The sequence below is a fragment of the Oryza glaberrima genome, chromosome 10 (genome assembly GCF_000147395.1).
Source record: "Oryza glaberrima chromosome 10, OglaRS2, whole genome shotgun sequence".
Classification (NCBI taxonomy): Eukaryota; Viridiplantae; Streptophyta; class Magnoliopsida; order Poales; family Poaceae; genus Oryza; species Oryza glaberrima.
This window is the reverse complement of record NC_068335.1, coordinates 20,799,058-20,815,381: the sequence shown is the minus strand read 5'-3', so window position 1 is coordinate 20,815,381 and position 16,324 is coordinate 20,799,058. Positions and strand designations below refer to the sequence as shown.

At 39.4% G+C, this 16,324-nt stretch overlaps 2 protein-coding genes and 1 long non-coding RNA gene across 4 annotated transcripts; 1 reads left to right on the top strand and 2 right to left on the bottom strand.

The window, feature by feature from the left end:
* Positions 1–1,804: 1,804 nt before the first annotated feature.
* LOC127752477 (uncharacterized) lies at positions 1,805–7,064 on the bottom strand. Its single transcript, XM_052277867.1, has 7 exons — positions 6,646–7,064; positions 5,820–6,081; positions 5,342–5,400; positions 3,526–5,095; positions 3,310–3,437; positions 2,987–3,227; positions 1,805–2,860 (listed from the first exon to the last, which is right to left on the bottom strand). Exons 2-7 carry the CDS (start codon positions 5,974–5,976, stop codon positions 2,310–2,312), a joined length of 2,706 nt encoding a protein of 901 aa, XP_052133827.1. The 5' UTR covers positions 5,977–6,081; positions 6,646–7,064; the 3' UTR covers positions 1,805–2,309.
* LOC127752478 (uncharacterized) lies at positions 4,843–8,558 on the top strand. Of its 2 annotated transcripts, none has more exons than XR_008012372.1 (4): positions 4,843–4,980; positions 6,043–6,220; positions 7,785–7,937; positions 8,046–8,558. It is a non-coding gene; the product is annotated as an uncharacterized LOC127752478 (long non-coding RNA). The 2 variants fall into 2 exon arrangements; XR_008012371.1 differs by having other exon boundaries at positions 8,035–8,558.
* Positions 8,559–14,019: 5,461 nt separating this feature from the next.
* LOC127753092 (uncharacterized) lies at positions 14,020–16,002 on the bottom strand. Its single transcript, XM_052278559.1, has 5 exons — positions 15,889–16,002; positions 15,608–15,687; positions 14,646–14,880; positions 14,333–14,458; positions 14,020–14,229 (listed from the first exon to the last, which is right to left on the bottom strand). The coding sequence occupies exons 1-5, from the start codon at positions 16,000–16,002 to the stop codon at positions 14,131–14,133; spliced, it is 654 nt and encodes a 217-aa protein (XP_052134519.1). The 3' UTR covers positions 14,020–14,130.
* Positions 16,003–16,324: the final 322 nt, after the last annotated feature.

Genomic DNA, 16,324 nt, shown 5'->3' with positions numbered 1-16,324 from the left:
ACTCATATTGACACCCTCTCATCATGCTAAGCCAAGCTTCTCCGTCATCAAGCGCACCGTTCATGTTAAAACATTTCTAAGGTTGGTGACTCACCTTGACAATCGTCCCATTAGATATGATAAGCATGTCATGATGGCAACTTTCACGTGGCGCATATAAGAGTGGAATTGCATCCCTCATTACACATTTGTAATGTGCTCTCTCTCTCTCTCTATAAAAAGAGCTCAACATCGTCATTTTTTTTATTTAAAGTGCGACATGCTAACTCCCTTTTCTTTCGACTTTGGTAATCTAATATATCCTTATATCTTTCATCTTTGCTAACTCCTTGTGAATTTTTTGAATAGATTACATAATGATCAAAATAATTTGAAGTGCCCATACTTTTAATCTCTTTGGACATTTTTTTTGCTAGCACTCAATCATGGACATTTCAAATCTCTTATACTCTTACTCCATCCGTCCTAAAATATAACAACTTTTAACCCTCTGGGTTTGTCCCAAAATATAACAACTTCTCCACCAACATTCTATTCCCAACCAATCACAACCCTCCACCATTCACTTTTCCCACCTACGTCCATTACTCATTCAATCACAACCCTCCACCATTTAATTCTACCTACTTTCTTAATAACCGTGTCCAACTATAAAACTTCATATATTCTGGAATAGAGGGAGTACTTGTTAACCACAGTTTTTTTTTTTTTAAGAAAAGAAGAAGAAGAAGAAAAACCTGTTGCTGTTTTGCACAAGCACAACTGCGAACGCGAGAGGTCCAGTGACTAGTGGTTTAGGCCATCTTGCAGCAGACTGAAAATAAAATAGGCCCAGTAGCCCATCCTCACAAGCCCATAAATATCCGGCAGGGCTAGTGGTTTAGGCCCATCTTGCCGCAGAATCCGCCAGCTTTATTAATTATTAACCTCTTCTCCGCCATTTTTTCGCTCCACCATTTTCGTTCTCGCGCTCTCGACGAGCCAACCATGGCGGACAAAGTGAGAGGATCGTGTTCGTCTCGTCGCCCACCGAGGAGAGGAGTCCGCTCCAGCCTCCAGCTGCAGACCAGCCGACGAGGTGAGTGGATCGATCCCCAAAATCCCAATGAATCCGCGTTCTCTTTTCGGGGTTTATTCGGTTGGGGATGTCGAAAATCGGCAGCGGCATTTGGGAGTAGTAGCTGCGGCTGCCCTCGTACGTGCCGATTGGAGGGAGGGATTGGTGTTTGGAGTGACCGATTTGCCGTTCGAATGCGTAAAATTTGGGTGAATTACGCACCGATTGGTCCATTTTGTAGGAATAATTTGAATCGCTTCATTTTATTTTATTTTATTTTTTGCTGGGTTGTTGGGTTTGGGGGCAGTTCAAACCCAATGCGGCATACATGGGGATCTCACGGTGTCTGGAATTTTGAACAACGGATGAATTGCGTCCTGTGCCGACTGCCGAGTGCTTGGGTGGTGTGTAGTGAACTGGTTAATCCCAAGCTCCCGCCTCCCGGCACTTCTGGATTGGGTGGTTTTGACAACTGAGCCGCGTTGCAACTAATGTAGTTTGCACTTTCACTCACATTAGGAGTTGGATTTTGGATCTACTTGTTTTACCGGTTGGTGTGCATGTTGGCAATTGATTTAGTAGGGATGCTTATTTCTCATCCTTTCAGTTGCACAAAATTTAGCGCGCAAGTGATTCTGTTATTTGTGCTGTTTGGATTTGGCATGCTCATGCTTCTTGGAGGTTTACATGTATTTTGAAGCATAATTCAAATAACTGAATGCATGAAAACTGTAAGCTTACTGAGTGTTGTTCAGGAAAAGAAAAAACCTCAGTTGAAATGTATATTGTGTGATTTGTTTAGAAAGCCTTTTACACATGTACTTACAAATACAAACATGTACATTGAAGTGATCTAGCCCTCTTTGTTGACAAGCGTATCGGGGTAAGGTTCACAAACATGCACACAATGGACAAGAGAAAAATTCGGACTGCTGTATGCCTGGGTGCCTAGAGGCATGGCTGTTACAGACTGTCCAATTTGATCCAAACAAACTGAACAAGTCAGATATTCACAGCATTGTAACTTCAGCTGTCATTCACAAGAAACTGTCCACTCCAGTCAGACATTTGGACCAGTAAATGTCTCCCCAATCACATGATACTTTCCTTGGGCCGCCAGAACATAGTGCCCTTGTTATTCTTCCGCATAAAATGGGTTATTGTCAGCATCAAAATCAAAACCTCTACAGTTCATCTACATACTGCCTATACTCGTCACAAAGCAACACTGATAAGGGATCTGATCAGAACTTCAAATCCACAAATCAAAAACCGCCTCATCTATCAATTCATCTAACACAAACTCCCATATCTCCACGACAATTCCTTCTGTCTTTGATCTAATGTCCATCCATGCCTGAACCTCCAAATCCCTTTTAATTATCTGTTCCAATGTACTTGGGAAACTACACTTGAGATAACCATCAACATATTTGTCAACTTCTGAGATGAGTTTTTCTCCTACCGGAGGTGTCCGTATGTCATGTTTGACAAAAGATAACCAAGAAGAGAGTCTAAAATATCTCTCTTGGATCTCTGTTAGTGCTTCACAGATGCAATCAAACAAAATCTTCATATCATCTATTCGGTCCCCTTGATTCTGTAGTTCTTCGAACATGCAAGGGCTGATTAATTCATCCTCTAGATACCACACCTCTAAATTTTGCTCTGCACATAATTCTGAGAGCTCTAGCACCAGCATTATATAATCTAACCTGGCATTCTTATCCTCCCAAAAGACCTTTACACCTGATTCATTATCTGGGAAGTACAGGGTCCCACAGGAAACTTCGTGCAGCTCATCTGTATGTCATAAAATGGTGAGTAATACAGATACTAGAGTACATAATATTTTTTATCTGTGCAGGGAAAGAAGATAAACTAATTTAAACCATTGTTCTTGCAAACAATTGTATTAATTGGACTTACATTTTTTCATTGTTTTGCATTCAGGAGAGCTGTCATCTTCATCGAATGAATCAAGAACCGATACAGGACTTGGCTGTTCTTTCTTCTCATTGCTTTGCTCAGGACAACCATCTGGTAATTTTGGTGATGATTTTGGTTCAGGTGTTTTTGGATCTTGTTGCTCCAAATTTTCAACCATGCTCTCAGGAGAGCTCATGAACATTTGAACAGGTTCTTTTCCTTCAGTTCCTTCTAATATTTCCTATAAATAGAAGTATGAACATGTACATCTTAAAATACACTAACAAAAGATGGAATAAGGCTAGGCATTCATTTGAGCTTACTGGCAAGGGGCTGTCTGTGTATTGTTCTGCTGGGATGCACTGTATGTTGCAAATTGTTTTGGAACAATCCAATTTGCCAACTCCTTCAACAGGCACGGTGTCTACCTCATCAGTAGCATATATGATACCTGCTCAATATTCAGAGTTATTTCTATTTAAAGAACAAAAGAGCACTACGCAGACCACTCTGATGATAATTGTGAATACTAAAGTTACCTTCTTGGGTGTCTTCTTTGATGCCACATTCTTCTAGAACCGCCACCTGATCATCAACTACTACACTAGTACTATATGCATTGCTCTCTGAGTTATCATGCAGTTGGCTTCTCTCTTGGGCTGGTTCTTCTACATCAACAGCTTTTACAAGACAAACTTCTGGCTCTTCAGGTGAGAAGGCATTGTGGCATTTTCCCTTATGGTCACTCCTAGGAGGTGACACGTTGTAATGAGGTTGAGAAAGCATTCCTTCCAAAGATTTTGATACTTGGGCTGTCGGATAGCTGGCAGATTGACTAGTGTTCTTTAGCATATCTGCTAAATGCTTCTTGGCTTTCTCATAGAAGATAGATGCTCCTGTTGTATGATCACTGATTTCACTCTGGCTGTCATTTTGTTGCTTTTGCTTACTGCTGGCTGAAGATTTGATTCCATTCTTAAAATTTGATGCAGCTTTGTCTGGCAAGCTCCCTTCAGTGAGATGTCTAGGATCCTTATCTTCAACGACAGAATCTTTGAGCTGATGTGAATCTCCTGGAAGGTTCTCTGCAGGTATTGCATTTTTCTCTCTTTTGCTGTCACCAGTCACAATTTTGAATCTCCTCCTGACTTCCTTGATTGAAAATTTTGAGCTTTCCCTTCCACTGAATTCTGGAGCTTGCGATGTACATGGTTGCTGATGTAAATATCTTGAACTTGTAGTCTCTGTCTCATCAATCCGTCTTCCTTGATTTGGCTTTAGTATAACTATTTTGCTAACAGGCTGGGGTCTATTGGTTCTTTCTGGCTTTTGCTTTCTATCTGACCTATCCTTTCTCCAGAAGAACACATGCTTGGTCTCTTTACCCTGTGCTTTTGTAGCCAACTCATGATTTGAGCCCCTTTTCTCTTCAAGAATACTAGACCGTCCAAGACTTTTGTCAGGTTCTAACTTGGTTGTTAACCTGCTATTTTGGTATTTTCGGATATTGTCTAATATATGTGAATTTGGCTTCTGAAGCAGCTTCAGGAAAAGTTCATTGTTTGAACTCAGTATTTCTACCGCATCCTTGAATTCTTTGAATTGAGCTGCCCTGCTGTTAGAACGACTATTCTCACCCAGTAGCCCTTCTCCCTTGCTCTCTGGAGATTGCTCATTACCATGAGTGGCATGGGGATTATTTAAATCATTGAGCTTGTTATGGATTAAGGACTTCAGTGAAGGACACAATTCACTCTTATTCTTGCAATCACCATGCGGGCATTCACCATGGCACCTATAAATTTCACCTAAAAAATTTGCCAAGACAGATTCAAGATCATATTCTTCAGAATGATTCAAGCTCTTGGAACCCTGAGAATACACTGATCCCGATAAATAAGACGCGAAGATGTCCGTGTGCTGATTTAAGGCTGCCACTGGTTTATTTGTATGCTCTGAGCCTCCATCTAGGGAGACATCATATCCCAAGTCAGGTAATCCTCTTTGAATCTCATTGCTTGGAATTTTTTTCAAAAGATTTACTTTCCCCAATTCGTCCTCCATAAGTTTTTTGACTGTTCGTTTCTGTGAAGCGCATTCTTCTTTGTTCTGAAAAGAAGAAAAGTAAAATGATGTTTAGGAAAGTTGCGACTTTCAGATGCATGCATAATCCAGTATACTGAAAACAATGATTTGGTTGTAATACAAACTAGCCATTGAGTTGCTTTGTAACAAGATGCTGTCCAATACCAAATTGTGTCAGTGTTGCTATTGATAACAAAGATGATTTTGGTGTTTATGGTTAAAACAACAACAGATCATGAGACAGTTACTTGCTTAGTTCTTGTAACTTACATCATCATCATCATCTGTTTCCACAAATTCACTGGAATTCTTAACTGAATGCCTTCCGTCTGAAAAATACAGCGTACATCATCAGAATAATCATCCAACAGCATAAAAATTGGATAGAAAATTTATGCGTTACTCAGTTGAACTATCGTAGCAATCACCATTGACTAATTCTCGACTGTAAATCAGACGCACTGATAGGTCTTATATGACTTCAACAAGTGATGCAGAGAATGAAGAAACTACGCTGCACAGGCTCCTGAATTAAGTAATGAAGCCAGCAAGAATAACCAAGTACACGCAAACAAAATTTTGATAACATTAGCATTTTTTTCTTGTTTTTATTGAAAAGATAGTGAGCATTGGGTCAAATGACAGCATTTTTTGAAGTAATAGAAACTTGAAGCAAAACACGTAGCTTTTTCCGTACTGCTATAAGAAACTACAACTTCATAGCAACTATGATTACCGAAGAAATTACCTGCTAGCTCCCGGAACGTATGCCTCCTGCTCACTTGCTTTGTATCCAATAAGAATTTTGCATCACGCCGGAAATAAAGCATGCGCATGAGGCCCCACACGCAGCCTACATTGTTTTCCTCTTGTTCAGTGGACCGCTTGTGGCTTCGCCTTCCCATTTCAGATAATCAGCGTTCTTTCTGTAGTGGAAATAACTTTTCTTGTATCTTCTATTGATTGTTCAGTTCATCAGGGAGTTCACCGCTAGCCGGATTTCAGAAACACTGCATGCAGATCAAGATCAGCAACCGGACATATATTGATGGAAAATGGCAAATATCTCTGGAGAAGCCAAAACAGAAGAACTGTGCTTTGTTCAGCAGCATAAGGGAGATGGCTGGCCATGGAAACCTGCCATCCAAGGTATCAATGTACTGTTCTTGTTTTTCTTATATTAAAAAAGCTAATCGTTTGTACAAGCTGTTAAACCAATCCAATTAATTAAAAGAAAACATGGTAAGGACTAGGGAGAACCCCTGAATGCTTGACTGAATAATCAATACAGAACCATGGTAAAGAGAAACCTGATGTCAAAAAAGAAAAAAGAAACCGAAAGTTTCAGTTAAATTTCTGTACAACCAATCCAACTAATCCAATCAATTAGTTGCATAATATTTCATAAGTTTCCCCCCTTTCGCAAGCATGGGAGCTCATCAAACTCCCCACTTCATGGATTAAAACAGAACTCCAAACTTTCAAGGGTTCCAAACAAATCAGAGACAAAACAGCCTAACAGTACAAAACCAACAAGAAGCACATCCAAGAGCAGGGCTTCATGCAAAACCTACCTGGGAATGCAGAGATCATGAAGAGAAGCTCCAGCAACCGGCCCTCTCTTTCTCCCCTCCTCTCCTCTCTCTCACTCAGCAAGTCACATACAAGAAGAGCCAACAGATTACTCAGAACATGTTCTTGACCATGTGAACAGGCGTTGGGACCTGCAACCTTGAGCTGTCCATCCTTTCGGCAATCCGGCGACGACGAAAGGAATCGGAGGCTTTTCTTCCGCTGTTAGCTAGCCTAATCCAATTCCTGGTCAGTATCAGGCTATCAGCTTTACTCTCCCTCTCTTCTTCTTCAGTCTTCTCTTCCCTTTGTTTTCCTTCGCTTTGCTTTGCTTTGTGGAATGAGCGCAGCACGCTAGCTACGGCACCACAGCAGCCCACCACATGCCATTTCTCAAGTAGAACGGACTTTCGGCAAGTGCGCCACCGCTTTCCAGTGCAGAAAAAGTGGCAGTAGACAATAGCTGCAAGCAAGTTACAATTGCTGGACCTAACTCTGATTAATGGCTGTGTGGTTAATCCCTGTGGTAATAATAATGGACTAATGGTAAGTAGTAGTACAATGAATCCTGTGGGGGCACACCGATGAAAAAGATTGACACCACTACCATGGATGGAATCGTGTAATACTAGGCAATAGAGATCTTTCCTTTGAAAAGAAAAATAAATAAATAAATTGGTTTGAGATAATATTGACATTTTTGTTTCTAAGGCCCTTGCTGAGGAAAAGCCAAAAAGAGGAGCGCGTGTTACATGTCAAATATTGAGATGGCGATTGAGTGCTACTTTGCTAGATGCCCAATACGGCACAGACTTTAATTGCCCAGCGACAATCTGCAGGGGCGATCGATAGTTTGTTACCTGTCCATCCGAGAGAGAGCTGCTATACCTCACCTCCGATTTTCAGAGAGCACTAGTTTTAAGGAAAAAAAGAACTTGCAATATCTGTTTCTGCCTACACGTTCTATACACAGTGTAGTGTTGTGTACTCTGCCTTGTGCTTAACAATATTCCAGATAAGTATACAAGTTAAACAATCAGGTAGGAGTAAAAAAGTAACAGTATGCTAAGAAAAGATGCTCTTCCAAGATCAGTTTGTTTGATATACAGCTAATTTTTGCAAGATGCATTACTTATTTCAGCTCTCAGACAGGAGTTAGTGGTTTAGATGGGATCTATCTGGTGGCCCAAATCGTGCAGTTTTCTATCCTCACTTTACACCTGGAATCCGATTCAAAAGGCAACCTGGACCCCACCTGTCAGCGACTCCCATCCACTATTCCAACAGGGGTTAGGTTAGTGTAGGGACTTAACCCTAAATAATACAGTACTCCTACTACCCTTGCGTTCCACGGAAGGCTGCTGTTGTGACATGGATCGTGTGTTTGTGAGGTGTGATGCAGGACACGGAGACAGCGGTGGCCTGACGGATCACCGGAGCCTTTTTGTCATCACCTTCCCTCCGGTTTGGTTGGCCTCACGTACGCCACCAAACCAAATAGTAGTAACCAAATCCGTTAATTAATTAATTATTAACTCCTACTTTGGGGACCAAATCAGCCATCAGATTTCTCCTACTGAATAGTAGCAATAATATGTTAGCTCAATGCGATACAGTATTGAGGTGTGTGTTGGTGGTGATTTTTTTTCTTTTTGAAACCTAAGCCATCTACCGCTGGTTTTATATTAAGAGAGGGAAAGACTGTACTGATGTTGGTGGTGATTTGATTAAGATATTACTTTGGTTGGTTGGGTGGCATTGTACTGTACCTGCAAACTACTCCTACAGCTACATGAGATATTCCCTATCTTTGCCAATCAAAGTTGGGTGTACTTAGGAAATCAAGTTGTGGCCGTCCACTCCAATATTGTTCTTGTAAGAAGGAATTTCTTTAATTCTTTTGTAGAGATTTCAGACCCTAGATTTATAATGGGTACCTCCAAAATATTTTTGTTAGAAGAATCACATCATACTACAAGAAAATCTAGGCCAGGCATAATCTGTGAGCATGTAGCAGATAGTAGTAGACAACATCATAGCTGTCTGCCCTTCATCAATTGATAAGTCTCTAAATTATGACCATCTCGTCCCCATGCACCACTCGATAAATTCTTGTCCCAGAAGAAAAGGGGCTTCTTTGTGTCTCATTGGATTCGATTGTGAGCGGGGCATCATGCCTGCCTGGATCGAGGTTTCGACTTTAAAGTATGCTGTAGCTTGGCTGATCATGGAAACACACTCTGGATGAGACCACCTTTGCAAAACTGTTTTCGACAATCTCTCATTGAGTCCTGTACAGTCATCTGCCAACTTTTCTTGGTACAGTATTTCTTTCAGGAAAAGTGAGAATTATTTGTGTTGCTTACGATACGCTACTATTTGTCCTTGGGAAATTTTGATACAACCCTGTATGGGAGGACGATCGAGCAAAGGAAAAATAGTGTAATTTTTTTCCTACACAGGATTTCTCTTCTGCTTAACGAATGAATGGATGAATGCAATTACACATGCTTCTTGAGCTCCTAAACTTTACAATTCTGTGAAAACTTTATATGAATTTCTTAAGAAATGGTTTTAAATCCGTTTTGAACTTTATAATTAACTCATTTATTTGTACTGTTGAATAATTATCACAAGTCAATAAGCTATTTAACTATTTGCCCGTACCTCTTTTCTCTTCCTTTCAGAAGTCTAAGCTACATGGCTCCGAATCCAATTAAATAGCAAAAACTTGAGCAAATTAGCTATATCAAAACCCTCCTTTCTTCCAACGTTTATAATACATGATATCTTTTGCATGCACAATCCTATAATTCCTTCATTTTCCCCATCATGTGGTTTTCAATCATACAGAAAACGATAATAAAAAAATTACATGCACTATCCTTTTTCACGAACATGCAAAAAGATTGCACGTCAATAGAAGGAAAATAGTTGTTACACAATGTAATTAGCCAGACAGGCTTTTGCCAGGGGAAGGGAGAAAAAGCAAAACAAAAATTGCAGCTAGAAAAAGAGAAAAACTACTACTGTGGCTAAACGTAACTCCGATTAGCACGAAGGGAGCAGAGCCATACTACATTCCCAAGAAACACCAAAAATAACAATGCTAGCTAAAAACCATAGATGACCCTCCGAGAGGATGGACACCATAACAACTGAGACCGAAGAGAGCGCAGAGTCAAAAACCCTGAAGTTATGTTCCTTCCATAACTGCTAAGAGACCAGGAGGACCAAGGAGTCGAAGCCGGCGTGAATATGCTCAGGCAAGCAGGCCCTAGAAGATGTACACCAGACCTGAAGCCAGCTGCTAGGGGGGAGAAAGGGTAAGCCTAACCAGGAGGCGACAACACACAGTGCCAGACCTGTCGAGCGAACACACAGCCGAGGAGGATGTGGTTTGCCATCTGAAGATCCTGATTACAAAAGAGGTAGGCTGAGTGGCTATTGATGCCACATTGCCACTATCTCCAGGTACAACAAAACTTTAAGATGATGGCACTCTTTGTATAATGATCACTTCTTTCTTGTGATCAATCTGCAAAGCAAAGAATCGTCGTGCTGGCTTACAACAAGTGTCGACAGGGGCTCGTGCATGGTGGTCACATTCAGGGCGAAGCCTACACACTCCTGTTAAATCTGATGAACCCCAGCCTATGAACTCCTATTAATTCACCTGTTCGTTGCATCCCCCTGGTCCTTTCTCCCCTGCCTTTATGTCTCATCCGTCTTTGTTAAATGGGGGCCGTGAAACGCAATGGCTTAGACGCATAGTCATCAGGTTCGGTAAGATCCTAATAAAACGATTGTTAAAGCAAAGCGTAGTACCGAGTAATTATAATACTGACAGTGCTTTTGTGTGCTTAGCTTGCAATATACTATGTGTTCATGCAGTATGGTCGATCGCTAGCTGTCAGCACTATACTATACTGAAGTGATGCGATACCGTAATCTTGGCGTTGAGTAGAGCTAGCGTCTCTGTCTGTCCCTGTCTTTTTATCATAAGTTTCTGACCGGCTGCATGTACGCATTTTGCCGAGCACAGGTCACACAATGACAAGAGCGTAGGGTCGTCAACAATGCATTAAGGCATAACGAATATAAATCGGATCAGTTGTGAGTTGTGATCTGGGGTGTGGGCCCGTGGGTGGTGTGGGTTGGTGAGACAGTGAGTTTCTTTGTTAAATGCTGATTCGCTGAACTAGGAGGGGAGAGATGGGATGGAAGGAATATATTGACTATCAGCAGCATCTACTGCTACTATATGTATGGCCGATTTAAAAAAGATACCAGTCACTCTGATTCATGTTATAAGTTGTTTTAATTTTTTAATCAAATTAATAATACATTTTTAATATAAAACAAATATATTATGAAAATATATTCAATGCTAGATTTCATGAAATTAATTTGGTGTTTTAGATGTTGATAAATTTTTCTATAAAAAAATTAACTAGAAAAAAGGTAAAGAAAAACTTATAATAGAACCGCAGGGAGTATAATCCATAGATTATTACAACTAATATCTATCTGATAATATAGATAAATTAAGTATTTAAAAATAAACTCAATAAATAGGTTAGAATAATTGGTCTAAACAACACATTTGAAACAACTTTTTTTAGAGAAAATATATTTTGAAAAAATGGGCTAAATAATCTACGGTAATAATCCAACAAAGTAGAATAGGCCTAGTTGTTTGCTGACCAATTAAGGCCTCCTATGGCAATGGCAAGCTCGGGATGCGATCACGTTGCAATTTGATCGATCTACTTCAATTTTTCGGAGGGGTCCAAATCCAGGGCCAAGAAGGCAAGAACATCATCGATATCAAAATCTTTTTAATTAATTTCTTTCTTTCTTTTCGTGTGAAGACAACCAATGTATAAATAGCATACGGGATCAATGTGTACGTGTACGACGAAACACATCTACCATCGTCGTGTTTATAAATTTTGGAGAGAAAATTGTTGCAAACAGGCACACAAAACTAGTATAAAGCGTCATAGTAAAGCATTGTACCGTGGACCTAGCTATGACCTGATTTGATAATAACAGGGAATCGTGACAGGTTGCGACTTTGGAACACCTTCGCTAGCTAGCCTCAGACAGTTGGACCCATATCTATTTCTACTTTGATTGCGTCATATTTAAGCCTTTTTCTACGATCTACGCTATATTAGTAAGGAAACTCATCTATTTTTCTATTTTGATACCGTAATAGCTAGGAACAGCATGTTGAGATGAAAGAGTGTAAATGGTGTAATTAATTCATTTTCTAGCAAAAGAAAGAAATGACCGTGGCCAGCCACGTTGAGGCACCGAAATTACCGATCCACGGGAATTAGACCGTAGACTCTGTAATTCATTAATTTGAGAACAAACAATGATTGGGAAAAAAAATCCATGAACTATATAAATACTCCTATTGTTTTTCAATAGATGACGTCGTGGAATTTTGAACATACCTTTGACCACTCCATTTGTCTTATTAATTTTTTTTGCGCAAATACATAAAATATAAATCATACTTAAAGTAGTTTTTAGTCATAAAATAACTCATAAGAAAATAAATGATAATTACATAATTCTTTGAATAACATGATGATTAAACATGTGTCAAAAATCAACGACATCATGTATTAGAAATGGGTATATTACTACTTAACGTTCTTATGGTTAGTTTCTTCATTCATCATTTTGCCGGATTTTCCTTTTTTGTCTGAATAAGAGCACGCGCAGAGGCTCCCAAGGAAAAAGATGCAGCAGTGTAGGTGGAGGGCCGGTAAGGGCATACTGGGCCTCGGTTGTCTAGGTATTGGGCCTAGCTCTCCGGACGATTGGTGAAACTCCAACAAAACCGACGAACGAATGTCCCCAATGGCCTAATCTTTTCTTAGTGTCCGGAGAAGGATTATTTCAGCCTTTTTAAAATGTACTCCCATCATCAAACAAGTGTTAAGCATATTTTTTTCTAAAAAAAATTGATCATATTTGTAGTTTCTATGTACTAAATTAATTGTTAATCTAAACCCTAGAAGCCATCATAATTCATTGGTTGCATGCATACATATAGTTTATTGGTTTTGTTAAATGGTGGATGAGTTAATTCCTCCTTAATTTTGATGATAAAATAAAAAGTTTTATACTTTTTAGATGTAAGAGTACTCCGTAGGTACTTCGGTAGAGTGTATCCTGTCATCATTCACGTTGGACGTGGTTTAGGGGTGCGTTGTCAAAAACAACATTTTCATTTGAAAACAGTGTATATCCACTTATTAATGTAGAGGCTGGTTTTTTTTATCTACTAGAAAATAGGCGTGTCATGTGTGCATGATAACGCGGTCGTCCGAGTCCAACTCAATAAAGCATCGTGGGTGCACAAGAACGCAACTGAGTGCGCTTAGGACACATTTTTTTTCTCACCCGCATCGCTTCCCCACGCAAAAACCACCATATTCAGTCAATTTATACCATTATAATATTTGAGCCTGCTATGATCTAACAAGTTAATAGTAAAAATCATTATAATTGAAATAGATAAATTATTTTTACCCGTTGCAATGCACGAGCATTTTTGCCAGTACCTCTTAAAACTGAGTCACTGGATCATTGAACCGATATCTATACTTTCTATAAAGTTACAGCCCACTAATTCTAAATCTCAACATGCAACCATACCACATCATCATCTATTAGCAATAATTATATATATATATATATATATATATATATATATATATATATATATATATATATATATATATATATATATATATATATATATATAATCTCATGCAAGCATATAACATTATCTACAATTTATTTAATTCCACAAATCAATATGCAAGCATATCCAATAACCACACTCACATCATTTGCACAATATTTTAACAAATATATCTATTATTTTTATAATATTTAACATATACTTCATGATAAGTACTAATAAACCCTGATGTTTTACTAACAAAATATATTGAGAATTCTCGTAGCGAAGCGCGAGGAATCACCTAGTATCAAAAAATGAGCGTCAATATAAACGTCTCGCTGTCGACCGTGGTCCGCTCTGCAGCCCTTGCCACCGCCTTGGTGAGGCGGGCGCCGTTGGTCAATGTAGCAGCCAGCTACTCCCTTCGACCCCATAAAAAACCAAGCTAGTACTGGATCTGACATATCCTAATATTTTGAATCTGAACATAGGCTGATTTTTTATGGAACAAAGGCAGTACCTAATCGATTTTTGAAGTTCATTCACTCATACTCCTAGTGGTATTAATATCTCATATCTGTCTGTTTTCAACACATAGCACGACCACTACGAGTAGAATCCCTTAAAAAGAAAAACAGATGGAAAATAAAAGGCAGCGATGGTCTTGGGATGTGAATGTCTCGTGTGTTTTTTTTCCCTGAAAGGCTGAAACTACCATCAAGGAACTTGTAATAATAGATCCATTACATAAAATATTCATATTCATCATCTAGACCTACGTATGGAAAGCAGACATCACTGTGGCCACCCAAATATTGAGCACAAGTGGGATGCCTAAGTTCCAACTCCCAACCTTGGCACCCAAAACAATGACCTTTAAAAAGGAAAAGAAGAAGAGTTATTAGTACATATTTAAACCAACGAAAGAAAATTATCATGTCATGTGTTCACAAAAGAGAGAAACAGCTGAGATCCACCTCAGCAAAGAACAATGTAAGAGTGCCATCTGAATCTTTCACCACAAAGTTGTAGTGTGCATATACTTTCCCATGTTCATCAAAAAGAGTATATTCTTTCAGTTCCATAATCTCTAACTCGGCAGGCTGAAATAAACATAATGATATTAGTCCAGATATGTAAATCATTTCCAACTCCCAACCCATAAAAAAATTTTTCAACTTTGCCCAATTAGCCTAGGCAAAACTAACACTTCTAGAACAAGACAGATTTAGAAATTTTGGATTGATGGTCGAACCAAAATATATCGCCATTAATTTCGTGGTTCCATACCGGCATATTTTTTTGCTTGGTATACACGCGTAGTGGTATTTTCAACATCTTGCATTCATCCTGTCGTTTGCGTTTTTCCAAATCTTCAGGCAATCGCCACTTCTCTGCGAAGGGCTTAGCATAGCGTTCGCAGGCAGCAATAAAAGCATCGGCCAGTTCCTGGTCATTTTTATATGGCGATGATCGAGTGGAATCACGATTGTCCAGGGGCTGTAATCCCACATATTCTCCCCCACTGCAAGTGGATATAAATAAATGTAAACAGAAGCATTCCTATAGCTTGCTATTCTCCTACTTCAACTAAAGCATGCAGTGAATAGATTATATTTCTAATACTAGGCCTGTTCATTTAACTATTTTGTTGTTTTGGTACATAATAAAAACTTGGCTTAGCTTACCAATTGAAAGATGGAATTCAAGCTAAGGAGGAATTGGCTAGTTACACATCGAGCAAAAACCTTAACTTTTTTCCTTTTAGGAATTCAAGGAAGCTTATGGTCCTAGTTTTTATCGAGGAAATAGTAGAACTACTCATATATATCATTAAAGAAGAAGCAAACAAAGGCAGGGAAAGAAAAATCAGATTTCAGCGAATGCCACAAAGTTCTAAAATAATTATGGTTTCACATGTTTGGAGCGTGCACAGTCTTTCCATCTTTCAGTGTTTTACTCTAGCCACTGTGGTTCAAATCCAAACCCTGTACAAATATTTATGCACGCACAGTGCGCGCTTCAATAAGCTATTGAATATTTTAAGATTATGGAATTTTCCAAGAATCTGAATGCTAGAAAGCCTAGAACGTTTGCTAAGGGTATGAAACTCGTCAGGGTGTGTGAGTTCGCCTATTCCGTGTAACAAACAAAATTGGGTGCCTCTTTAATCTCATCATGGACCAGGTTACAGCGAGCACAGCTGCGTAGAGCCTGCAATCTTTAAGCTAAAATTGAAGGAGGCCACATACCTGTCATCATCAATTTTTGGGATAGAAGTATCCGAATCGCTGCCCGGCACCGAGTTCAAATCCATCAAGATTGCTTGTTCCTTCACAAAACGAAAAAAAAAAAACCCAATCAGTAAGTGTTGGCAGTCTGCGATACAGAGATAGATACAGTCCGCGGCTCCGGGCGAGTTGGGGATCAACAACTCGTTTGGGGCGGGCAATCGCGTTGGCGCGAGGGGATCAGCAGCAGCAGCAGCGGATGTGGCGGCGAGGGCGTGCAGTGCTAGGGCTCGGTCGCTTACACTTTGGACGGAGAACGGCAGGGCGAGGAGGGGATCGAATCGGGCGGAGGAGTGACGGATATTTTCCTCGGAAGAAGTATTTATTTCAGCCTCCTGCCTGATTTTCCCCCACATTTGAGTAGGTTTCCTTCAAGTGTATCCGATCAGGATTACTACACCTTTTGGTAAGATACAGATTTTACCTTTCTCGGTAAGATACAGATTTTATCTTTCGTTACCATGTTTTTTCAACTACTGAACGGTATGTTTTGTGTATAAATTTTATATATACAGTTGTTTTAAAATATCAAATATATCTATTGTAAAGTTTGTAATAATTAAAACTTAATTAATTAATCATATGGTAATAGCCTTCCCGTTTTAAACTTCGGATTTGTCTGGATAGGAGTTGTCCGCTCATTTTTTTAGGTGTTTGGTAGAAGTTGTCCACTCATTT

Bases quoted from the DNA above. Each gene is read 5' to 3' on its own strand.
- LOC127752477 (XM_052277867.1), bottom strand. From the start codon at position 5,976: ATGGGAAGGCGAAGCCACAAGCGGTCCACTGAACAAGAGGAAAACAAT. The intron at 5,401-5,819 runs GTAATTTCTTCG...TGTATTTTTCAG, and splicing joins TACGTTCCGGGAGCTAGCAG to ACGGAAGGCATTCAGTTAAG. The intron at 3,438-3,525 runs GTAACTTTAGTA...AATATTGAGCAG, and splicing joins CAAAGAAGACACCCAAGAAG to GTATCATATATGCTACTGAT.
- LOC127753092 (XM_052278559.1), bottom strand. From the start codon at position 16,002: ATGTGGGGGAAAATCAGGCAGGAGGCTGAAATAAATACTTCTTCCGAG. The intron at 15,688-15,888 runs GTAAGCGACCGA...CGTTTTGTGAAG, and splicing joins TGCCGTTCTCCGTCCAAAGT to GAACAAGCAATCTTGATGGA. The intron at 14,881-15,607 runs GTATGTGGCCTC...ATCCACTTGCAG, and splicing joins CCAAAAATTGATGATGACAG to TGGGGGAGAATATGTGGGAT.